Below are 25245 nucleotides of genomic sequence, written 5' to 3' on the forward strand. Positions count from 1 at the left end.
GAAGCCTGGGCGCCTGGTGCGACCTCAGGGCTGCAGCCACGTGTGACCACCAGGGAGCGTGTAAGGCTCCAGATCCTCAGCCTGGCTTGGGCGCGTGGCCGAGGGGACCGCGCGGGACCGACCTCAACGGCTTCCAGGTTCTTTTCTCTTGGACGCGGAAATCGCCTCTCTAGGCTTTCTTCCTATCCCCCTAGTTGCCGCCCCCCTGCCTAGCTCTCCTGCGCCATCCCCCACATCTCCCTGGGTGAGTGCAACTCGGCTTGGGTCACCATCCATCGATCGGCTAGTGGTGCCCACATTGTGTCTGGAGCAGTGACATGAAAACCCCATGTGCCCAAGACCCAGCGCTGTGCCTATGTTCGCCTCCAGGAACAATGGCACCTTCTTGCAAGTGAAAACAACCCCTCTCAGCCCCCAGCAAGAGCAGTCGAGCTTCTGGGATGGCACAGGCAGCCAGCAGTTTTAATCACCTGATACAAGTGGGCAGATCCCCCACCCATCCCTTGCCGTTTCCAGCAGTTTCCTGCTGCAAACCACACAGCCAGTCCCACCCTGGCCTGCCCTACTATTGCCAGGACTAGTGCTCAGCTGTTTCCTCTTTCCCGCCGCTGGACAGTCTTCTCCCTGAACCGAACTTTGTTCTCTTTCTTCCTAATCCTGTCTTCTTTCTCTTCCCCATATTTCCTGCCAATCTTCCCAGAGTGTGGGTGGGGCTGGTGTGTGTGCTGGTGCGTGTCATGTACCAACTGTCAAGTGTCACCGGGCAGCTCTGTGTTCCTGGCACCCAGCTCAGCTCTGAGGCCCAACCTTTGGGGTAGTGACCTCGAGTCAGGAAGAGCTCTGGAACGGGTCCCAGTAAGCTATGTCAGATGCTCTGCCAATTGTGCAGGCCTATGGGTGCCGGGGAGACCCCAGCAAGATCACAGATCTCTCAGTGAGAAAGGTACTAGTCACCTTAGGGTACCATTGACTGCAGGGGTCTTTGGAGCTGAAGAATTGTAAAATCCACTCAGGATTCACTCTGGGCAAGACCACAAGAGCAGGTGGGTAGGTGGGGCAGGGAGCCCAACACTGGCCCCCTCTGCAGAGACCTCACTGGGCAGAATTCCGGGGTCCTGACAAAGCTGCCAGCCTCCCAGCTGCCATGGCTGGTGCCGAGGGCCCCGGATTGAAGGCTGGCTTCCTGAGGTGTGTGCACGTCTTTCAGCCACAGGGAGATTTAGAATGAGGTGCAGGATGGCTGAGGGGACCCAGAACCAAAGCGTTAGCATTCACATGTTAAGTGGAACCAGAATGCATGGGAACATTTAAGACAACAGGGGTTCACCACACTTAAAAAGTTAATCTGTTGAGCGTGTGAGTTCTTCAAGCATTGAGATTTTACGGTCAATTCAGACAAGCTAGAGTACTTAAGAAGGTAGTAAAAGATACCTAATTTATAAATTCCATTTGAAATGTTGAAAATGCTTAATTTACTGATTTTATGGATGGGACCAAATATGATGCAGAGGCACCTTAAAAATGACTTTAAAATCTGTTAGAGTTTTAAAGGGAATAACTGTTTGTAAAATTAAACGTAACAGGTTAAAGAAGTTAGGTTTTGAATGTATAACATCAATAAATCCTAATTGTTTAAATTTAATTTAGATCCGAGTCTGAGCCCCTTGTCTAGGCGCTCTGGCGTGTGGAGCAGCCTGCCCACCAGGGCTCGTGTGAGGTCGGTGTCCAAGCGGAGGTCCAGACTCTGAGACGTGAGCCCCGGTCTAGCCCACCCTCACACGAGCTCCTCCTTGTCCCCGCCTGTTTGCAGTGGGCAGTAGAGGACAGATGAAGGCAGGAACATCCCGCATGGAGCCAGGGAGCCTGCAGAGACATACCTTCCTGCTCCTGGACCCTCCATGGTCTGGGGACACTCGAAGGGCTGGAGCGCCCAGGTGCACCTGGCCAACCGAGAGTCCCCACCCTGACGTTTCCTGTCCAGGATAGCCACTATGGTGTCCCTGAGTTACTATGGGGAGCCCATTACGTGGCTGACCACGCAAGAACACACCACAGCTTGTGGCTGTGGGGCTCCTGGGGGCTGGACTTGTGTCTTCTGCCAGCAGGCCATTGCCTCTGGCCTGGAGCCAGGGTGCGGTCCCCAGGCTTGCAGGCTGCTGTGGGCCTCTGCTCATTTGCCAAGAGCTGGAACAAGGCAAGACCCTTCCCAGCAGGGACAACTGTGACTTGTCTTGTTTTATCAGGGAGGCTTTGGCCGGGGGTTGTCCCAAGAACAGGGCCAAGACCACTATCACTGACCACGTCCTATCACTCCTGGGTCCCGAAACATTCCAGTTTTGAGGCCGGAAACCCAGGAAGAGAAATGCACATCAGGATTTCCTGCTGCTGAGTTTCACCACCTCCCCCCGCCCCCGACCCCCACCGGTGGACGGAGACATCCTCCCGAGGTGCTGGGATAAGCAAAGTCCAGAGCGGGAAGGGAGAGGCAGTGGGCGTGCTCACTCAGCGGAAGCTTCTGGATAGAGCTCCAGGGCCAGCACAGCAGACTTTCTGTCTGTGTCCCACGTGTGGGCCCCACCAGCCCGTCTGGCCTTGGCCAGGGACCGCTGTGACTCGGGCCTTGAGTGCTGCCCAGCATGTAGGTCAGCAGCCAGGCAGGTGCTGGGCCCCAAAGTGGGCATCTGCGACGGGCAGGTGGCCCCGCACAGGGCTGTGCTGCGTGGAGTCAGGCACAGGTTTCATGCTCCTCATCATTCCCTAACCAGCCTTCATGCACTCCGTCCCAAAGGGGAAGGACGGTATGTGTGTGTCACTGCGGTCGAATGGGCAGCATTTCTTGGTGGCCGTAGTGGGGTGAATGGTGGACCTCAAAAAGCTCAGCATGTCCCAAAACCACAGTGCCTGTGAAGGCCACCTTATTTGACACGAGGGTCTCTGCAGATGTCGTTAGGGATCCTGGGATGAGATCATCTTGCATTTAGGGTGAGCTCTGAATCCACTGAATGGAATGCTTATGAAAGAAAAGAGATGGAGCCCTGGCTGGTGTGGCTCAGAGGGTTGGGCGTTGTCCTGTGAACCAAAAGGTCGCTGGTTCTATTCCCAGTCAGGGCACGTGCTTGGGTTGCGGGCCAGGTCCCTGGTTGGGGGCGTTTGAGAGGCAACCAACTGATGTTCCTCTCCTTCTCTCCTTCCCTTCTCCTCTCTCTGAAAATAAAAAAATAAAAAATAAAAAATGATGGAGAACTTTGGCACACAGACATGGAGGGATGGGGACACGAGCTGATGGGGCAGAACTGGGGTCACACAGCCACCAGAAGCTAGAATAGAGGCAAGGAATAGTCTCCTGCAGAGCCTCTGGGGAACTGGCCCTGCCGACACCTCCATCTTGGGCTTCTGGCCTCTGGAACGGGCAGAGAAACCACCAGTTTGTGGTCACTGTTACGGCGGTCCTGGGAAATGGATGTTTTTAGGTAAGTTGTCTCTCCTAAAGCGGTTTTTCTCAGGCTAATCTCCAAATGGCATATGTTCTATCAGGTAGACCTGGCCGGCCCTTAGAGGGAGGAGCTGTGGTGGGTGGAGGTGGTTGTTGGCCTGGGAGGGAAACCCTCACCAGAAAACACGCCAAACTGCCGGGCCCATTTGGTGATGGCCTGCTGGCCAGCTGCCAGCATGGCTGGTCTGGCCTTTAAGGTCAAGGGGTGTATTTTTCAACAGGTAACTCAGGCACACTGGAGGGGTCCTGGTTGCTGTGCTGCGGGTCCTGAGCTGGCTGCATTCGGGGGCGGGAGGACTTTCCTTACTGTCTCCTGCACCTCTGCTGGTTGGTGTCACCAGCTGCCTGCTTCTGTGGCTGTTTACCGGTGATTGACAGTGCTTGCTAAGCCCCTTGGACGCCCCCAGGCAGGTGGATGTGAAGTGGTCTTGACAAACCATCGCACAGGATGAGGGGCATCCCGACATGCCCCAGGCCCTTGGTTTGGCAGAGTGAAACAGCCCCCAGCCACTGTGGCGTAAACATGGGTGGCCTGAGGGCTGGCACGGCAGATGGCACGGCGTTCGCCCATGTTGTTGGAAATGGAGCCCTGTCCCAAGTAGATGGGGTGGAAAGGGGCAGGCACTCCAACTCAGGTCCCCAAATCTGCTCACATCATCATCTGTCAGGGGTTGAATTGTACCCTCTAAAAGTTCATGTGTTGAAGCCCTTCCCCCCAGCATCCCAGAATGTGACTGTATTTGGAAACAGGGTAATGGCAGATTGAAATAAGAGGCATTCATAGTGGGGCAGGGTGGGCTCCTAATCTGACTTGACTCACGCCCTAGAAAGAGGGGGAACTGGGACAGAAACGAGCACAGAGGAAAGATGGCCGTCCATGAGCTGAGGAGAGGCCAGGGCCAGGTCCTTATTCCCAGCCCCGAGGGGCCAGCCCTGCTGACACCTTGACTGCAGATGCCTCGTCCGTGGGAGGCAGTAGATCTCCCAGTTCCTCTCTCTGCGCTATATCCAGGCATTACTGGCATCTCAACCTTGTGGTAACCCGGGCCACCCCGACTCCAGCCTCCGGGCTGTTGGCTGCCCCGGCGGCTCAGCTGATCCAGGTGGCAGGCTGTCTGAGGCCTGCTCCCTGGGAATTTGTCCCACACACGCTCTGCAGGACATAAACTCCACTTACTGCAGCCAGGGGGGCTCAGCCCTCTCTATCTGGGTGCGGCTTTGTTCTGGGACCTGACTCTCCCAGGTCTCAGAGGATGGAGGCGGCCAGGGGGCTTTGAGGGCCACTGAGTTTTCTCTTACAAAGCAACTCCTTCATTGGGTATCATTATGGGGTCTTCAACTATGGGGATAACTTCATCCAAAGAAGTGAGGCTGACTGGAGGCCCTTGGAAAGTAGGGGTCGGTGGTCTTCCCCCAGGGACCCCTAAGTTACCCCTATTAAGGCATTACAATTCCCTGGGCCCCACACATGCCCCACTAGCACGCTAGCATTCCTGTAAGACGTAGCGAGGCCTCAGGTTCAATTTCTGTGGCTATTTCGCAATAATCCAAATCCAGCTGTGTGTGTGGCTTTGGGCTCAGCTCTGTGGCCGTCAGATGACATCTGCAGTCACGGGCCTCTCTGGTCACTGTCACATGAGCAGTTAGGGACCTTAGCTCCTCACTCTCCTTCTTTAGGTACAGCTTTGCTTGAAGCACCCAACGCCCACAGAATTCTTGAATTCCTCCTGCTGTCCGGAGTCCATGGCCAGGATGTGCTTGGTCCCTAGCGACTGGCCTTCCCCAAGCATGTCATCCCTGGTGACCACAGGTGGACACCAGGTGCCAAGGACTGCCACCTCTATGTCCCCGAACAGGCATGGATGCTCAGGGCCACTAGCCATGTGCCTGGACCAGGCTGCCAACCCCAATTTTCTAGAAGGTTCACTGTCTGAAACCCATTATGGAAGCTGAGTCTCTCATAGACCCCACAGGAGGCCTGAGTGGGCTCAGGTCTTGGTAGGAGCCAAGCACGGCCCGCTAACGCTGCAGGACGCCCTTGACCCCTTGGCCACACTGCAGGCTCTGGGCTCCGGGCTCCCTGCCTTCATTTCCTCCTTCTCAATCCAAGTGTTGAGACCCATCTATGGGGCCCTCACCTCCCAGTGGGAAGAGATGTTGGCTCTACTCCTGCCCTGGGGAACTGTGCTGTGACTACAAGTGGCTACAATGTAATAGATGTCCAGTTTACACAATTTAAGAAATGAAAACATTTCCAAGCATTGCACAGTACTCAAGTGGCCTGTGCCTCTCGGAGCAGTGACCATGGTCTGGGAAGGCCCAGTGGCCGCGGTCCCGTCACCATGGCTGCATGGTGATGAGCGATTTGAAGGGCTTGTCTGCGCCGCCTGTGTTTCCCCTTAGGTCCTGAGACTGCCCCCGCCCCCCAGACACACATGCACACACACTCCCTGGGAGGCTTGGGCAGCACAGAGTCACCATGGACAGAAGGTAGATGCCTGCTCAGACCCAAGCTCCTCCTCCAAGAAGCCCTCTACCTCAGGCTGGGCCAGCACTCTGTCCAGGCTCCTCATGGGTCTCTGGCTGCTGGGAGTGAGTAGGGGTCTGCTTGTTAAGTTCCCTGGCCTGGCCATGGTAGTGTTAGCTCCCACTGTGGGAACTCAGGGCCTGGGGGGTCTCCTCTCCTCCAGGAAGCCCTTCACTGGCCCAGCTCTTTGGGAGGTCTTGGCAATTGGTAGAATTGCTGTCTTGTAAGGGTTTGGGTCTCCACAGGTTCCAGTTTCCCTCAGGGGTCCTGGAGGCCCAGAGCCTGGGTGGGGTGCCTTGTTTGTGGGAGGGGCCTGCCCCTTCCTCCTCCTGGGAGGGTCCATGCAGGCAGACCTCTCCCCGGGAACTAAGGAAGTGAGCCAGGGTGGGACAGGTCTCACCGGTGGGTTTGGGCCACTTCCAGGTGCAGGGTCCAGATAACTCGGAGGGAGCCTCCTCTTCAAAGCCATCTGGCTTCACAAAGGAGGGCTCGGCAGGGCCACCTGCTATCCAAACAGACTCCTGGGGTGTCCAGGCCCGCCAAGGCCCCTGCAGTGTGGGCCCCTAGTGTGGGCTGCACTAGGACAGTGTGGGCTGTCCTCTGCCTCCCTGGGGTGCAGGGGCCCGTGGTGGCCGCAGTGGCAAAGGGCCCTGGCTGGGCATTGAGGGGTCGGATTGTATAGACTTGGCCCTGCGGTCACCCGGTGCTGCCGTGGGGTGGGGGTGAGCAGTCCTGTCACTTCAGGTAGGGCCTGGCTCTGCATGGCTAGGGCCAAGAGCGTCAGGGGCTCGGAGCTCTGCATGCGTACCGGCCCCCCTAGGCGGGCAGCGAGCTGCCGCACAGCTGAGGCTGGGCGGGTCGTGGGGGCCTGGGAGACCGAGCCGGTGGCTCCCAGCGCGGCCCCGCCCGCGGCGTCGGCCTGCAGGGGGCGCCCCCGCGCCTATCATCACACTCCCGCCCTCAACGTGCTCGCCCCCCGCGCGGCGGCCGCGCGAGCGAGCGTGCGTGCGTGCGCGCGCGCGGCGGCGGCGCCCTGAGAGCGGCACTGGGAGCCTGAGGTGGCTCGGGCTGAGGCGGCTCCTCCGGCGGCGGCGCTCCCCGCTTCCCGCTCCCCGCTGCCCGCTGCTCCTCCAGGCTTGTCAGCCCAGGCCGCTCCCCGGGGCCCGAAGATGCCGGCCGTGTCCAAGGGGGACGGCATGCGGGGCCTGGCGGTCTTCATCTCCGACATCCGCAACTGTGAGTGGTGGCAGCGGCCGCGGAGGCCTGAGGGGGGCGGGGGTCCGAGGGGCGCGGGTCCGGGGTCCGAGGGTGCTGCCCTAGAGGGCGGGGTCCCGGGGGTGCAGACTTTGAGGGTGAGGGTCGGGGGGGTCGCGGACCTAGAGGGCGGGGTCCCGGGGGTGCAGACTCAGAGGGCCGGGGGCCGGGGGGCGTGTGGAATCAGAGGGCGGGGGTCCGGGGGTGCGGACTGGCGGGGCGGGCGTCCGGGGGGCGGGGGCCCGAGGCTGGTGGTGCAGGCCCGGGTGCGGGAGGCGAGTCTGGGATGCAGGCAGGGCCGGGGGCTCGGGCCGGGGTGCGGGGCGGGGCGCCAGGCGAGCACCTGGCGGTGGCGGGCGCGGGCGGCTGTGGCACCGCGAGGGGTTCCTGCGAAGGCGCCCCTCCCCAGCATGATGTCATCTCTGAGCAGTCTCCGTGTTTCTAGTAATGGAGCGTTTAACCCAGCCTCTCCCGCAGCAGCGTGGGTTTTCGCTTTGGGAGTGGGGAGCGGCTGCGTGCCGGGTCCCGGCCTGTTGCCCCTGAGCGGAATGGCTGGCTCCCCGGGGAGACCCCACGGTGGGCCTGGGCGGGCGTGGGGAGAGCCTGTGCCCAGCGGGCTCGTGCTGGGTGTGCAGACAGCCCCGTTGGTTTTCAGAGACTGTCCCTCAGACTTAATCGAAAACGGGAGCACAAAGCCGGTTTCCCGTCTGGGGCGCTGACTGTGATTTTGTGGATTGCTCTAGGACTAAGGTGTGTGTGTGTATAAATGTATTTGTATGTATTCTCAGGCTATTTCTAGAGCGAGGGGCGGGGAGGGAGATAGAGAGGGGAGAAACATCGCTGTGTGTTCCCTCCCACGTGGCCCCGTGGCCCGCAACCCGGGCGTGTGCCCTGCCTGGGAATCAAACCGGCGACCCGCGGTTCACAGCCCGCGCTCACTGCGCTGAGCCGCACCGGCCAGGGCCGGACTACGGTTCCGAGAAGGTCTGTAACCTCCCCCCGCTTCGACTGGGGTGCGGGACCGGACTGGGCGGCTCGGACCGTCCCCCCCCTCGCTCTGCCAGAAGGGGCTGTGGAAACGCCCTGGGTGCTTCTGCGGGGAGCGCAGCGCTCTCCTTTCTCTCTCCCTCTGCTGTGGGACGTGATTTCCAAGAAGACCACCGTCTTATTCCTAACGCATCTGGTAGAGCTGCGTGACTGTGCCGCCGCTTCAGGGGGCCCCTCTGCAGCCCTAACTTAGCTGCCAGTCTGTCCTTCGTCTTGGAAGAGAGACGCGTGGGGCAGGGCGCGGGGGTGGAGACCCTCCGGGCCTCCCAGCTGGCGCCACGGGCCTGTGCTCTGCGCCGGGTCTGCCTTCGGCTAGAAGGCGCTTGTTGACTGGCTGCGGACGGCCTTTCCCCACCGCCACCCGCGGACGTTCGGGCTGGGCATTTGCTGTGTGGGGCTGTCCTGTGCTTAGACACCGGGCGCTTCCGTCCTGACAAGCAAAGACGTGTCCAGACGCTGCCCCGCGGGCAGACTTGTCCCTGCTGAGAGCCCCCAGTGTAGACCAGCCGATAAGACAGTCTGTTCCCCGAAGGAGCTGATGGAAGAAGGGGTGCCTAGCCCCTCATGGGGGCTTGGCAGGTCTCTTCTTGAAAAGCGCCCTGGCCTCGCTGCCCAGCCCCCCGCCCATCCCTTGCAGCACCGTGCCTCCCCGTCCGAGCCTGGGGTGCTGCGCCCCGCCCCCTGAGCTCCACAGGTGCGGTCGGCATCTGTCCTGCTCCTCCCCCGCCCCCTGCCCGCACAGTGTCTGGCATGAGGCGCGTGCCGAGGAGAGGAGCAGACAGGTGAGATGTCCCCGAGGACATGGCTCTCAGGCTGACACCGGGTGAAGGGCGGGTGGAGGGCCAAGTGCTGTGGGGATAGCAGGGGGTCGGCGGCTGAACAAGTGTGGGCGGGCGGCTGGGCGGGGGGTTGGAAAGGAACCTGGGCCAGAGCTTGGCCCGGCATCCCCTGCCCCTGCCCGTCTCCGATGCTGTGTGCGTGCTGTTTTCTGGTGACCCCGGTGCCGGGCTCTGGAGAGTGGGCGCCGAGCTGGCCGCAAGGCGCTGGGCTCCGAGGGCCTCTCACCTGCTCCGTGACCCGCTGCCGCTGGGCAGCCCCGGTTTCCTCAGGGGACAGAGGGGGTGGCCGTGGAACTGAAGAGTCACTAAGGTCTTCGGTGTCAGCTCGGAAGTCGCGACTCCCTTCCATCTTTCTGAACTGGTTTCTCAGACTTCCCCTTTAAGACCTTTAGGAGCTGCCCTGATGGGTGCGCACTTCGCGCCCGCGGCCTGCTTCCGGCCAGCTGCGCAGGACGACCCTTCCCAGCCTGGGCAGCCGGGACCTGGCTCCCGCTTCGCGGCACAAGTAGCAAACCAGTTCAGTGCCTCAGAACGAACTCGGTCCTTCCTGGTGGACTGCGACCCAGAGGCCGCTGAGTTCAGCTAATGTGAGTTCAGTGTGTGGGAGTTAGTGAGCTGTTTCTCTCTCTCTTAACTGGCATTAAAAAACCACGCTCCTTTTAGTTAGTCCCAGTTTTAAAATAATTCGATTTTTAAATTTTATTTAGTTATTTTAGAGAGGGGAAGGGAGGGAGAAAAAGAGGGAAAGAAACACTGATGTGTGAGAGATACATCGATCACTTGCCTCTCGCACACCCCCAGCCAAGGACCTGGCCCGCAACCCAGGCATGTGGCCTGATCGGAATCGAATCGGAAACCTTTTGGTTTATGGGATGACGCCCAACCCACTGAGCCACACCAGTCAGGGCTTTAAATAATTCTTTATTTTGAAACAAATATAGATTCATAGGATGTTGCAAAGAAATGGATGGGGAGGGCCCTTCACTCCACCTCCTCTGAGGCAGACATCTCCCATTACAGTTCGGCATCAGCGCCAGGAGAGTGACCCCTGTGCGGCCACTGGGCCTGCTCACACCTCCCCCGGGCTGCCGTGGTGGTGTGTGTGTGTGTGTGTGTGTGTGTCGGCCCACGTGCTCTTCCCACGGGTAGCTTCGTGGAGCTCCCACTCCACCAAGACACAGAGCTGTTCCGTCATCGCAGAGCCCGCCAGGCTGCCCCCTGCAGCCAGTCTTCCCCCAGCTGCTGCTCATCTGTTTCGGTCCCCACAGCCCCCTGCAGGGCCCCCCACAGTCCTGTTGGGACGCTCCCCTGGCTCAGCACAGTGCCCTTAGGGTCCCTCTAGGCTGCCCGCAGCCACACTCTTCAATCAGTGTCAAAGAAATCGACAGAGCTGCTGGCCCTGGGAAAGTCGTAGTTATTTGCCATTTATTCCGTTATTTCGGAGCTTCCGTTTGTTTCTACACGTGGTGTGTTGGAGGAGGGTCATAGCGATCGACCCCTGAACAAAGCCAGGGTTAGTGGGGCCGAGCCCCGTGCGGCTGTAAATCTGCACACGACTTGTGATTCCCCAGAAACTTAACTGCAGCTGCCCCTCTGTGTCTGAGGGGGATTGGTCCCAGGACCCCATGGACACCAAAATCTGTGGGCACTCAAGTCCCTTACGTAAAATGGTGTAGATCGGTGCGTAGTGGGCCCTCCACGTCCAGTGGTTCCCAGCAGTGGACGTGGAACCCGGGGACACGGAGGGCAGGCTGTACATGCATCGTACAGGCTGTACGAGACAAAACCCACGCAGAAGAGGGCCAGCGCAGCTCAAACCCGTGTGGCTGCAGCCGCTGATGCTCGTCTGCATGCCTGCCGTTGGCTGTCACGTCAACAGCGGAGCTTCGTGCGCCATGTGCAACACTTCAGAAGTGTTGTCACACTCAGAATTGCCTACAGGACATCAGGACCTCAGAGGAAGTGAGGGGTCCCTACTCTTCTGAGACCCCTGTGGGGGGCAGGAAATAGCCCTTGTGTCCCTGTGGGCCCCCCCCCCCCCCCAGCCCCGCAGTGCTGGGAGGAGTTTTATTGAATCCCTCCGGCACGCACTCGGTTGGCGCGAAGCAGTGGAAAGCTGTAGTTAGCCATGTGGCAAAAACCTAAATTCCCCATTTCTTGGAGAAGGCATGGGGTTTTGCGGCAGGCGCCCTGCCGATCTGGTGGAGTGCCCCTCAGCAGCCCGTGCGCTCCTCACAGAGCTTGGCTCCTTTCAAGTCTGTCAGCTCTGTTGGAATTTGGCAACCCTCTGCATTGTACTTTAGCATGACTAAACTTTAAAAAAGGTTATTTGTTCATAAAATCCATTTCTCTCTCTTTCCTTTATCTTCACCCAAGGACATTTTTAAGAAGTTGCTTTTAGAGAGAGAGGAAGGGAGAGCGGAAAGGAGAGAGAGAGAGAAACATTGATTGGTTGCCTCCCGTATGTGCCAGGGATCATATACGCCCTGACTGTGGATTGAACCCAGAACCTTTCGGTTGCAGGACCAACTAAGCCACACAGGCCAGAGCAAAAATCCATTTCTTATGAGTCAGAAATTGGACATAGAGAAACTGAACATAAAAATGTAAATTCAGCTTAAACTTCAGTATAAAAATTAAAGTCGGTGCTTAATTTTCCTGCCTAGTAATAAGATCAGTCAGAGTTTGTCAGTCTCTTTTGTAACTTTTAAACTTTTAAAAAATGTAAGGTTCATTTTAGCCTTGAGTGTACCGTTTAAAACTGCTGACCTTTTGAAAAAGAATGCTCCTCTGGCATATTTTCTTTTGCATTCTCATGCACAGTATGTATTTCTTAGAAACTGATTAAGGAAGTATGTGACGGAGGGTAAGTGGAGAGACGAGCCACCAGGCGGAGGAGGAAGGAAGGGCTTGGTCCAGGTTGAGTTTTCCTGCCAAGGCTGGTGCCTGCTGCTTCTAGGAACTGTCCAGGTGTCTTCCCGTGTCCCTTCTCGCTCCTCTGAAGGGGGCAGTCAGTCTTTTGTGACAAGTTGATGTGTCCTGGTGATAAGTGTCTTCTCCTGCCGGATACCTAGAATTGCTTTCCTTTCCTCTTGAAATGATTTTCACTCTGGCTTTTTGGCAGCAGGCTGTGTCAGATTCTGAAGGTGCAGAGCTATTGGGAAGGCTGCCCGTGTGGATTAAATGGCATTTCCCTGGCTTCTGAAACATCAAGTAGAGACAGACCAGAGGGGAGGCCTGCGGGGTTCGCCCTGACCACGATGGAGGGTGTGGCTCCTGTGTCAGCCCCTGAGCCAGGGCTGGCCTGAGCTCCTCAGGATTTCCCCTGCTCATTTTTGCAGGTTCCTGGGATGAGGCCGTCCTCCCATGGCTCAAATTTCAAACTTGGAACGCTCTAAGAACTAAGCATCTTTTTCTGTAAGTCCTTGGTGACGCTGGCTGTGCACTGCCTGAAGCTCCGTGTGGCCTCCCTGGCGGGTGGCGTTTCTGAGGTGTGCTTGCTTCTAGGATGCTGCAGCGGGCTGACAGGTGGGGCCCATGCGCCGTGCTCCCCCAAAGTCTGCACATGTCCACATTCTGGGACAAGTGGGGACCTAGGTTTTAGATCGGGATGCATCTGGGCCTGCTCTGGGGCCTACTGTGTGGGGCTCAGAGAAATGGCATCCAAGGGGCTCAGACACAAACCTTCCCTGTGACCAAGCGCCTCCTGTGTTCAGGACCCCCATATACACACGGGGTGGTTGAGGTGGGCCCTTGCCCCGGGGTTCTCTGGTTTGGAGGTGGACAAGAGCTGGAGCGAGGGGCAGAGGGAGTGGGAGAGCACACTACTGGCAGAGGCCTCTGGAGAAGGTGGTCCCAGGTTAGACTTTGGGGTGCTTCCTGTTGGCCTGCGGCCTTGTTGTGTGTGTTTTGTTTGGTGGAAGTGTGTCTGGTCCCCCCTTCCCACCCCATCCCACCCCACCCACGGCATGAGGGAGGGGGACGCAGGCATGGCCCCTGCGGTCCTGCCCCTGTCTGGTCAGCAGGTCGGGCCGGACCGAAGATCCCGGAGGCTTGAGAGTAAGACCCCACAGGTGGGAGCTCTACAGGGGATGGCTGCTGTCAGGCACGGTGGGTGGGTGTGGGGTGAGTACCTCTCCCAGCTGCTGTGGGAGGAGGGAGGTCACGTGGCGCCCAGGGCTTCCAGGATAGAACCAGATGTGTTGGCTGGTGCTGGCGTTTACCTCTTCGCACATCTTTCCGACTTTGGTATGAAAGTGGACGTGATGGAAGCGTTGTATAGGCAGTGTGTGCCACTGCAGCGAGACTTTCTGGGCATAGAGGTTCCGCTTGGTGCTCCCATGGGGCTGGGGACTGAGGCTGAGCCAGAACCAGCTCCTGTGCTCCGGCACAGAGCTGGCAGGGTGGCTGGATGCGGAGGGTGAGAGTGTGTGCACAGGTGCGGCCTATGCTGGACGTGACGCTGGGACAATGAGATGCATATGCTGGAAAGGGAGGGGGTCCCAGCCTTGGCCAAGGTGCTGCTGTGGTCACAAGATAGAGTTGAAACGCTGCTCCCTGCCTGCTTTCACACGCCACTTCCTGCCCGTGCTTCACATGTTTTCCTTCAGCCTTGCTGGCAGAGGTGGGCCACTGTCACCAAGTAATGAGCGTGTGGGCAGTGGGGTCCTAAAGGCCCCTGGGTGGGTCCAGTTCATCTCCTGGGGTGGAGGCGTGCCATAGATTTATGAAGGCCAGGGATGCGCACACATCCACCCTGGGCCCCAGAAGGGGAGGCCCACTTTTGTGGCAAGGCTGAGACCCGCTTCCTGGGGCGGTTCTGGCCCCGTGGAGCTCCCTCAGCCTCCCAGGGCCTCCAGGCAGCTGGCTGTGCTGGATGCGGTCATTTAGGACTAACGCTTCCTGGGGGTTGAGTCAAACTCTGATTCTGTTCCCATTCGCTCCCCTTTGCCCTCTGGGCCTGCGGGCCCGGGGTGTAAACCTGGTGAGAATTGTGCCGGTCAGGCGGCCACCTGTCCTTGGGGTCAGGGAGCTGGCCTTTCTTCCCTGCTGCCCCAGGCTGTGGTGGTGGTCTACTGGGTGCTGAAACTGGAGGCCAGCGTTCAGGCCTGGTTTTTGTTTCACATTGCAAGGTGCTTTTCTTACCTTTAAAGTCCCTTCTGGGGGTGGCACGCGGGCATCGTGAGGCCTCGGTTGCTCTCTGCGTTGTGTCCGAAGCGCTTGCGCTCCTGAGCACTGGGAGCCGCGCTGGGGTTTGTGTTTCACATTTTCTGTGGCCTGTCTGCCTTCATGGCTGTGTTTGAGAGCGGGATTGTGTGTTTCTGTTACAGCTTAAAAAGTATTAAAAATGGCACTAAGTTGATGTTGAATTTCTTTTAAAACAGCCAATAGAAAAAGTATAGCAAAAAACGAGAGCAAAAAAAAAATTTAGCAAATGTTTTTGGAATGCTTTTGGATTGCATTTATTGCTATGGAGCAATACAATTCTGAAGCTTTTTTTCTTTTGCCGTGTGCAGTACAGCCAGGCCAGAGCCAGGGTTTGAGCCTCGTGGAGCTGGGGAGCGTCAGTCCTCTGTGGCTGAGTCCTGCTGAGTGGCACAGACGCGAGGCGACAGCTGCCTCCTCACAGGCACTTCCCTCAGCTAGCTGGCAGCGTCTGTCCTCAGCTGTTTCAGACCCTGGTTACCTCCTTACCTGAAGACCATTTGGGTTGTCCTTGGGTGGAGCCACACCACCAGCCTCCCCAGGTGCCCAGTCCTTTGGTGCCCAGGTGTGCTGTGACTGAGGGCTGGCCTTTCTGAAAGACCGAGGTCCACGGGCAGGGTGTGGCTCCCCTGTGTGGCGGCTGGTCGGGGTGGGGGACAGAGGTGCTCTTCTGTCGGTACTGATGTTGTCTAATGTGGACTCTCAGAGGTGGCGTTTCTGTGCGTCTCATGTCAATCCGGTTTTAATGAGTAGTATAGAAAACAGTTGTTCATGTGACATTCTTTTTTTTTAAAAGATTACATGTATCTACTTTCAGAGAGAGAGGAAGGGAGGGAGAAAGAGAGAGAGAGAAACATCAACATGCAACAGATAGATGAATCGGATGCCTCTCGCACACCCTCAACTTGGGACCCAGCCTGCAACCCAGGCATGTGCCCTGACTGGGGATTGAACTGGCCACCCTTTGGTTTGCAGGCCGGCGCTTAGTCCACTGAGCCATGCCCACCAGGACTGATGTGATGTTCTTAATGTTTTGCTGTAGTTTTGATGCAACCCCAAGAGTGAACAGTGTTTTGAAGGTGTGTGTGTATTTTAAAATTTATTTTTGGTTTTCTGACATATCTGTTCAGTTACGTCAGATATTTCCTGACATAATTGTGCGATTTGTTCATTCATTTGAGAAATCTGTTGAGTGCCTGCTGTGAGCCAGGATTATTCCAGGCTCTGGAGTTTCATTGGTTTCAGAATTTAGTGCTTGCAGAACTAAATCCTTTTTTTTTCTTTTTTATTGAGTTTACTGGGTGACACTGGTTAATAAAATTATATAGGTTTCAGGTGTACAGTTTCGTACTACATCATCGTATGGTGTGTTCACCACCCCAAGTGGAACTAACAGACTCTTGTGGGAACAGATAGAATAAGTGAGAGAAACATTTGTATCTCCACCCACTCGTCCATCTGTTGTGCAGAAGATAAAGCAGGGAAGAGAGGGGAGGGCTCTCAGTGCCACAGAAGGGGGTCAGGTGAGGCTGCCTGGAGGAGGTTGAAGGAGGTCATGTGGCCATGACCCTGGGTGTCTAAGGCGACTGTCTGCAGGGGGAGGTCAGGACCTTGGGGTGCTGCGGCCGCGTCTAGCAGGGTGAGCGGGGCTGTGGGCTCCTCGGAGGCCTTCGGCTCAGGAGCGGCCGTCCGGCTGCAGCCCTGACATCACGGCAGGGCCAGGCTGGAGGCAGCAAGTCGGTGTGGGCACGTGTTGTGCAGACATGGGCACGGCGAGGGGCCGCCTTCTTTGCATTCTGCCCCAGGATGAGGAGGGTGCTGCCCGGGTCCCAGGCTCGCGTCCCCTGTGCTCATTGTTGTCTCTGCACATGAGGCCGTCCTTTCCTGGGGCTGCTCTGAGTGTCCTTTTCTTTGGCTTTAGTCAGTGTTATTTATGATGCTCCTCGTACCTGTCTGCAGGTTTCCTGTGCTTGGGGTTTGAGCTTCTGAGATCAGTGGGTTTATAGTTTTCATCAAATTTGAAAAATTTGGCCATTATTTCTTTAGCTATTTTTTCAGGTACTTTTCTGTCCCTACCCCTCTGTGGGGCTCCGATCACATGCCTGTGGGGAGCCCCAGGCCTACGCTTTCCTGCTGCCTGTCTTGTCCAGTCGGTTTTGTTCCATGTGTTCACCCGCAGAGCGTCGGAGCTGTGTCTGCAGTGCGTGGTCCCCCTGCTAGTCCCTCCACACGTTTCCACCTCGGACCCCAGGGAGCCTCAGCCCTCCTTCACCATCCTCTGCTGCCGGGCCTCCACCGGCTGGTCGTCTCCTGCACCCCTGTGAGCCTGTGGAATGGAGTCATAGTGCTGTTCAGTGTCCTTCCCTCCCGAGTCTGTCATCTGTGTCGTTTCTGGGCCTGTTTTTGTTGATTGACTTTTTCCCTACTCATTAAGGTTCGTGCTTTCGTGTTTGTTCACATGCCTAGTAATTTTTTATTGGATGTTGCATGTTATGAATTTCATCTTGTTGGTGCTGAATATTTTTGTATTTCTTCAAATGTTCTTGAGCTTGCTTTTGGGATGAAACAACTTGAGCCTTACAAGGAGAGACCAGACCAGCCTTTAGTCTGGGGCTCATTTTACCCCATTCTTGAGAGCTTGCACTCCTTGGAACTCTGCTCGATGCCCTATGGTTTGAGGCTTCCCTTTGGCTTGTGGGTGGCGGGCTCGTGGTTTTCTCTCCCCTCCTGTCTGATGGAGCCCTTCCCACGGTGTGTGCACGGGTGGGTCAGTAACCAGACAGACGCCAGGGCCTCTCCACAGCTTCCTGGCGCTCTCCTGCCCAGGGTGTGTCTGCTCCTGGCACGAGCCCTTCCTGCACTTCTCTGACCTGCATGGGAATCCTTGATGTTAGTGCTGTGAGCCTCCTCCTTACAGATGGGAAAGCAGAGGCTCAGGGGCCCCAGACCACGTGACTGCCTAGGAAGTTGTGGAGCCCGTGTGGACTCCACGGCCTCCGAACCCTGGTGCTGGGCCAGCTCTCCTGGGGACGAGGGGGCCAGCAGGTGGGTCATGGGAGAGGCTGAACTGGCACATCTGATGTGGTGGGTTAAGGGAGAAAGATTGGGAAACGTGAGTCTCACCTCTCTGAGGAATTTTGTTGTAAGGAGGAAAGAAAGGGCGGTGGCTGCCAAGGGCAGAGCCTGCGGGTCTCAGTGGCCACTGGAGCAGACAAGCCAGTGCTCCTGTCTCCAGTGCTCCTGTCTTGCGCACAGCCGGGCTCAGCAGGGGCCCTGCCTAGAGTCTCACCAGGTGTCTGCAGAGCCAGCTGCCTGTTCCTGTGGCCTCCTTGGGCTGAGGCCCAGGCGGGGACAGGGACGGCAGGTCTCAGCTCCCAGGGCGGGTCTGCCCCATGTTCCTTCTCGTGCTTTCCTGGAGTGCCTCCATGAGTCCCTTTCAATATCTGGATCTCTGACCTCTTCAGCCGTATCTCTAGCCTCCGGTCTCCTGCCTCTAAGTAGAGAGTTACCTGCAGTTAAGGGCTCATCTGATTAGATGGGGCCCACCTGAGGGACCCAGGATAACTCTCTGGTGGGTTTAAAAAAAAAATTTTTTTTTATTTATTTGTTTTTAGAGAGGGGGAAGGGAGGGAGAAAGAGGGAGAGAAACAGTGTGTGGCTGCCTCTCGTGTGCCCCCTACTGGGGATCTGGTCCGCAACCCAGGCATGTGCCCTGACTGGGAATTGAACTGGCAACCCTTTGGTTCATAGGCCTGCACTTAATCCACTGAGCCACACCAGCCAGGGTTACTCCCTGGTTTTAATCACATTTGCAGAGTTCCTTTTGCCTGTGCAGGTAACTCACAGGATCCTCATATTTGGGTGTGGCATCCTAAGATTTCTTTTTTAAGGGTTTATTTATTTACTTTTGGACGGAGGGGAAGGGAGGGGGAAAGAGAAGGAGAAAAACATCAACGTGTGACAGATACATCCATTTGTTGCCTCTTGCATACCCCCAGTGGGGGACCTGGCTTGCAACCCAGGCCTGTGCCCTGATTGGGAATCAAACCAGCGACCTTTTGATTCATGGTCTGGTGCTCAATCCACTGAGCCACACCAGCGAGGGCAGATTTTTTTAAAAGCTTAATTCAGCCCTGGCTGGTGTGGCTCAGTGGATTAAGTGCAGGCCTTTGAACCAAAGGGTCGCTGGTTCAATTCCCAGTCAGGATACATGCTTAGGTTGCAGGCCAGGTCCCCAGTAGGGGAAGCGTGAGAGACAACCACACACTGATGTTTCTCTTCCTGTCTTTCTCTCTCCCTTCCCTTCTTCTCTAAAAACAAATAAGTAAAATCTTTTTTAAAAAAGGTTGATTTAGTTCAACATTTGCACAGTGAGCAAAACATACAAGAATACCCTCATGTGTCTTACATTCTAGTGAGGTAAATAAATAAGTGTAAGAGGAAAATAGAGCAGGAACAGGGGGTTGCAGTTTAGATGGTGTGGCTGGGCTCAAGGGTGCTGTGTGCTGGAGTTCTGGCTGGGGGGCCGGGGGACCGGGGTGGCTGGAGCAGGAGTTGGGGGACAGCCTGGGACATCAGAATTGGAAGGAGGGGGAGAGGCAGATGTCAGGGAGCGGGAGGGAAGGGGAAGCAGGAGACTAGTTAGAGGGTTATGAACTAGGTGAGAAAGGTGAAGACCCCTGGGGAGTGGGGGACGTAGAGCATGTTTGCAGGCTGATGGGAGAGATGGGCCAGGGAGGAAGTGAAGGAAGGGTTGGAAAGAGGCAGAGGGGCAGGTGGAGGTGATGGAGGAGGGAGCAGGCTCCCCAGCCTCCAGTGAGGGGGGCAAAGGGGTGTTGGAGGCAGAGGAGAAGCGGCTGGAAGAGCTGGCGGGCCTCCCTGGGCTTCAGGTGTGAGGCCAGCCCAGCGACTGTATATCTGGTTTCACCCTTGGTGCCAGTTGGCCAAGAACTGGCTCAGCAGGGAGGGCTTTTGAGAAGCAAGCGCACAGAGGGAGAGCGAGGGTCAGGGCTGGGTCAGGGCTGGGTTCCTGGGATGGGAGTGAAGCTGGCCAAGAGGTGGTGAGGACAGGGAGGGAGAGACACAGTGGGGTGCGGGGCGCGGGCCCCGTGGGCAGTGGCGTTCTGGATTTGCTTCCCTGGTGGATGGAGTAGGCTGAGAGGTCGGGCTAGAGGGACGCCTGCAGTGGAGTGGGGGGTGGGTGACTGTTGGAGGGGTGGCTGTGGTGGGGACCAGATCTTCCGAGGTGCCCAGGGCAGGGGTGTGGGTTGGCAGCGGGTGGTCCTGTACTGGAATATTCCTCGTCAAGGGTGAGTCCTAGCCGGGCAGGGAGAGGGGTGCTGTGATAAGTAACTGGGCAGGCCTAGTTACTTATCAACCTAAACAGTCCACTGCATTTTATTGTTCATTTTCTTCTTCTAGTGTTGTCCTTAATTAAATGTTTAAAATGAACTTAAAGTCAGGAATGTAGCTTAAGTAGTTAATTATAAAACACATGACCCCTCCCCATCCTGTTCCTAAACCTCAGAGTCAATTATTTTCATTTAATAGCCATCTCTTTTCATGCTTACTTTAATAATGTGATTACTTACTAATTCTAAATCACTTGTTTATATGATTTGTGGATTTTCCCCTTTTAGTCATTATTTGTTGACTTATTGCTGTGGAAGGTGAGGATTTAACTTGTCTAAGCTTTTCCTTCTCCCATTCTCTAACTTGTCTCAATATTGGATCTCATTAATGAGCAGCATTTAATTCATGTTGGAAAGTGTTCTTCTCAGTGAGAAGAATGGTTCAGCTTTAATATTTTTGGAGTTAGCTATGGCCTTTGGCTTTGCTATTTTGTAACGCACCTGTTGATCTTCAGCCCCCAGCTTTGGGCCCTGACTGTAGCCCTCTAGCCCTTCTTTTGAACTTTGAATTTCTGTTCTCACCTTTATAATTTCAGGGCTTTCTTACTGTCTTTGTGTGCCTTCTTTGGTGGCATCCAGTTCTGAAAGCTGTATTTTCTCTTATTTATGTAAGAATATTCATTGTGCCCTGGCTGGTGTGGCTCAGTGGACTGAGCGCCAACCTGTGAACCAAAGGTTTGATTCCCAGTCAGGGCACACACCTGGGTTGCAGGCCAGGTTTCCAGTTGGGGGCGTGCGAGAGGCAACCAATTGGTGTATCTCTTGCACATGGGTGTTTCTGTCCCGCTCTTTCCCCCCTCTAATAGTAAATAAATCAAATCTTTAGGGAAAAAATATTCATTGTTCTGGAGTTTCTTTGTCTGCACAGCCTCTGTGCTCTGAGTTCCTTTCTGTAGGTTTCCTTGGGTCTCTGGCTCGTGCTGTGGGCCATTCTGGGTGCCTTGTAGGCAGTGCCTGTCCACGAGCACGCACCAGCACTGGCCAACGTGGGCAGGGCTTCTGAGGAGGCCTTGCTGCCTCCGGACGTCTGTTGGGGGAGGGTCTGTGTTTTATGGGGGCCCACAGGGCACCGCCAGCTTTCCTGTCTTCCTCAGGATGAGCTCTCAGGTCCTCTCGGGGTGGGGGGTTGGGTGGGTGCTGTGAGCCTAGATGCTGCCTCTCTGGGGGGGCGCCCCCTTTCGTGCTCCACTCAGTGCGTTGCCTGGCTTGCACCCTCAGTGCTCGGGCTCCTCCAGGGGGGCCTTGTGGCTGTCTGCTGGCGATGGGGGGTGGGCTGCCTGGCTGTGGCTCTGCTGCGTGTGCCGCGGGGCGTCTGTGCACCCCCCCACCCCAGACTCTTCAGCTCTTGTCCGAGAAGCTTTGCTTTTTGCGGGTCCTCCCTCCTGCAGGCAGTTACCATGTTGCCATCTCAGTGCGGTGTCCAAAATGGCCATATGGTTTTCTCCTTTTAAATAAGTTTTTGACTGATTTTATGTGTTACACACATGAGGCTTGGCAACCATCATTTATACTGTGGATTAATCACCACTTGGGAGAAGGCCTTGGGAAAGAATAATTTAACTTTTGGTACTTGTACTTTTTCACTTTTAAATGAAGTAATAATACCTTTTATTATGAAATCTACCTTGGGCAGGTAGTTCTCCCGTACAGCTTGTTTTCCGTGTGTTTGTAAGTGGAATTTTAAAGGGGACGTGATTCTGTGGCATTTATTCTGGTTCTTACCTGAAGCAAGCGAGGGGGGGGGAGGGGCATGTCCCCTGTGCACAACGGGACGGGATGCATCTCTGCACACCTGTTTTCCACGGGCGTGGGCCGCAGTGCCCTGGAACCTGGAAGCCAGCGCAGGGGAGTGCGGCATCTCGGTGGGCTTGGCCTCATAGACGCTGTGTGCATTGTGAGCAGTTTTTGTTGATGAAGGAATGTAGTCAACGGAAACTTCTCTCTGTGCGTAAGCCAGAGTTGATTAACCCCTATTCGTGGTGAGGCGTCAATCCAGAGGAGTTCGGATATCTAAATTCCCAGAATTACTTTATTTTGTTTTTTAAATTGATCTTAGCAAGGAAGGGGGAAGGGAGAGAGAGGGGCACGTCGCTGTGTTGTTCCACCTACTGACGCATTCAGTGGTTGGTTCCTGCTGCATCCTGACATGGGAGCAAACCCGCAGTCTTGGCTTCCTGGGCCGGTGCTCTCATCAGCTGAGCTACCGGCCAGGGTCCTGAACTCCACCTTTTAAAAGTAGACATAGCCCTGGCCTACATGGCTCCATTGGTTAGAGTGTTGTCTTGGAACCAGTAGGTTGCTGGTTCGATTCCCAGTTCGGGCACACAGGGGAGGCAAGCAGTCGATGCTTCTTTCCTGCATCGATGTATCTGCCTCTCCCTTCCTCTCTCTAAAAATGTCCTCGGGTGAGGATTAAAAAATTGAATTATTTTTTAGAATATACTTCATCCTGGTAGGGGATCACAGGACAGTACCTCAGGTAGGGCGTTCACAGAGGCCTCCTGAAGGAGTGACAGGTAAGCAGGGTCCTGAAGCCCCCTGGGACTGGCCTTGTGAGGGGAGAGATGTGGGGTGGGACAGAGCTGGCTCTGCTTCAGGACGGGGGGGGGGGGGTGTGGGGGCCGTGTGGCTGGAGCATAGGGTGTGAGGGAGCGCCACAGAGACAACGTGGGCTGCTGGGCAGGGGCCCAGGCGGGTGGCGAGCATGCACTTCTCCTAGTGTCCCGCAGGAAGCTGCGGAGGAAACCGGGTGAGTGACAGGTCTAATTGTATTTATGAGATTGCTTGGGCTTCTCTGTAGGGAACCAGCTGGCGCAGCTGGGAGCGGCTGGGAAAGGCCGGGAAAGTTGTTAGTCTAGGTAAGAGGTGGTGGTAGCAATGGAGGTGGTGAGAGTAGAGCGTTCACTTGTGGGACAAATGGGCGGGACTCTTGACAGGCTGGGTAAGGGGAGGGGGCCCTCAGAGGGCACTGAGAAAAAATGTCCCTGCACGGGTGGAGACCCCAGTGTCCAGCACATGTCCCTCGTCCTCCAGCTCAACTGCTGCAGAGCCCTGGGGACTCTTCCGGGCCACGGTCAGTGTCAGCTGTGTGCTGCTGCGTTGAGCACACACTGCATGCCGGGCACCCCTCTGCACCCAGGCCTGCGGAGCACCTCCCGGGGACCAGGCTGGCCCTGGGCCCTGCGGCTGCAGCCCCGAGAGGCAGACACCACTGCTGCTCTCGTGGAGCTTGCGCTCTGGGGGGTACAGACTGACAAGGACAAGGCAGTTTGTCTTCTGTCAGCAGGTAGTAGGTACAGTAGTGGAAAATGAAGGGGGCAAGGTGATGGGGGGTATGGGGCGGTGGGTTTTCAGCTTCAGATAGGGTGGCCAGGCCTGGGCTTGCTGGCATTGGACCACACAGGACTCAGGTGCAGGACACTTTGGACTGAGGGAACAGCAAGCGCAGAGGCCTTCGCAGGGGAAGATAGCCAGCATGTGGAGCGAACAGCAGGAGGCCCGGGTGGCTGCTGTAGAGTGAGCCAAGAGGGAGGTGATAGGCGGTTGGGTCAGAGGAGGAAAGGAGACCGTGTGGCAAGCCTGGCGGCTTCTCTCACGTGCCGAACACGGATGGTCCCAAGATGTGGCCCTGTCCTTGGAGTGCCGAGTGGTGGAGGGTGAGAGGGGTGGGAGTGGCAATCAGCTTAGGAGGTGTCTGGCCCCACACCATGTGGGTAACGCCCGCCAGGCCCTGCCTTTCTGGCAGGGTGGGGGGGGATGGCCCAGGAAAGAGGGGGCACCATTAATCCCCCTGTGGAGAGCCCTAGTGTCAGCAGGACACACTCACAGGGTCCTGGGGGGTTGCTAGTGTGGGCAGTGCCCAGTGGGTTGTGGGGATGTGGCAGGAGAAGGTAGCACCCTCCTCTGTAGAATGTGGACTGTTGACACATTTTAAACAGGAGAGCGACGCTATGCAGTTTTTGTTTTTGTTTTTTTTTTGTATTAGTAGAATAGTCGTCTGAACGCAGAGGATGGATTTTACTAGGCTCAGAGGCAGGAAAGCCAGTTAGGGGGAGGTTGCTCTGGTCCAACGGAAAAGGCGAGGGTCTGAATCGAGGCGGTGGGATGGAAAGGCAAAGGTGGATTCCGGAGGGTTGGAAATCAGGAGTGACGGGAGACACGAATGGTCAAGTTCTAGTTCTCTTTTCACAGTGGCTTTGAATCTGTAGCAGAAATGCCCTTCTGGAATGGACCCCTGCACAAAAGCAGTGGAGATACTGGTGGTACAAATGAAGCAATCTCAGGAGGTTTTATTCAAGAAAAACTGACACGCATACTGGACGTCCTCTCACTCTCCTCTTTCATGGTCTGTGGCCGCTGCGAAAACTGCCTGCTGTGGAGATGTCCGGAGTTGGTCCCCAGAGCCCTTCAGGGCATCGACACTATCTCAGTGGCCTCGCAGTTCAGGTGCCTGTGGGCGGAGCTTAGCATCATTTGACCTCCCTCAGTGGGAAGAGCCCTGTCCTTAGCGTACCTGAGGGAAACGAGGAGTGGGCCGTTGTTTACTATCACAGTTGGAGGCGGAGGACCTGAAAGGGTCCTGGCCAGCACCTGGAAAGGCAGATGTCAGGAATGACACGCCATCGCCATCTGGGGCTTTGCAAAGCTCTTATAGGTTCATGTGGACCTAGAAGGCTGCATGCCAGCAGGACTGTGTGTGTCTAGGGCCAACTGGAGAGGGCTTCTGCCTGTCACCTCGGGCTCCCTTGACCCCTGCGCAGGGAGGAAGTGGAGACAGAGGCAGAGCTGTCACGGGCTCAGTGGGGAAGGTGTGCCTCAGTCCCTTGGAGTGTCTGGACACTCACTGGCCGGAGGCGTTTGAAGAGGTCCTCAGCTGAGCACCCGGCTGCCGAGCAAGATCTTGGTGGCTGTGACGAGAGGGTTCCAGACTTCACAGACGTGGTCTGGGGAATCATTAAGCAGCTGCCACAGCAGCAGCAGCCACATCCCTGGGAAGGGGTGCCCCCATTTCCAGAGCTGCCACGTTCTGTCATCTAAGATACCCTGTCTTTAGTCTAGAAACTGTCTTTGCAAGGGTCCTGATGTTGGACTTACTAGACAAGGAATTGGTTACTATAAATGTCCCTGGAACTAAAAAAAACCATTGTCTAAATAATTACAAGAGAATATGAGACTGATATTTTCCCTTACCAAATAGAATATCAATAACTGAACCAGAAATTGTTTTAAAAAAAACCCAAAGAGATTCTGGGGTTGAAAATACAATAATTACAATGAAAAATTCTCCAGAGGGCTCCAGAATAGACTTGAACTGGCAAGAGAAAGAATCAGGGAACTTGAGAATAGGCCTGTGAAGACTGATGAAGGTCATTCTGCAGGCAAACTAGGTCCAGTCCGAGGGACAGAAGACGAACGGAATGAAGACATGAGCAGAGCCTCAGAGACCTGTGGGGCGCCGCCAGGCGCCCT

The 25245-nt window shown here is 56.2% G+C and overlaps 1 protein-coding gene across 3 annotated transcripts in view; it reads left to right on the plus strand.

Moving 5' to 3' along the window:
* The first annotated feature begins 7029 nt into the window (after positions 1 to 7029).
* AP2A2 (adaptor related protein complex 2 subunit alpha 2) overlaps positions 7030 to 25245 on the plus strand; it is a 60749-nt gene continuing 42533 nt past the window's right edge. For 2 of the 3 annotated variants that reach the window (XM_024574080.4, XM_024574081.4), the window contains exon 1: positions 7030 to 7256. In XM_024574080.4, coding sequence (XP_024429848.1) covers positions 7190 to 7256 — 67 coding nt within the window. In that variant the 5' untranslated portion in view covers positions 7030 to 7189. Of the gene's footprint in view, positions 7257 to 12501; positions 12578 to 25245 lie in introns of all 3 variants that reach the window. The other variant, XM_045183319.3, reaches the window with a different exon arrangement.

Source organism: Desmodus rotundus, chromosome 5 (genome assembly GCF_022682495.2).
Source record: "Desmodus rotundus isolate HL8 chromosome 5, HLdesRot8A.1, whole genome shotgun sequence".
In the NCBI taxonomy this organism is placed as follows: domain Eukaryota; kingdom Metazoa; phylum Chordata; class Mammalia; order Chiroptera; family Phyllostomidae; genus Desmodus; species Desmodus rotundus.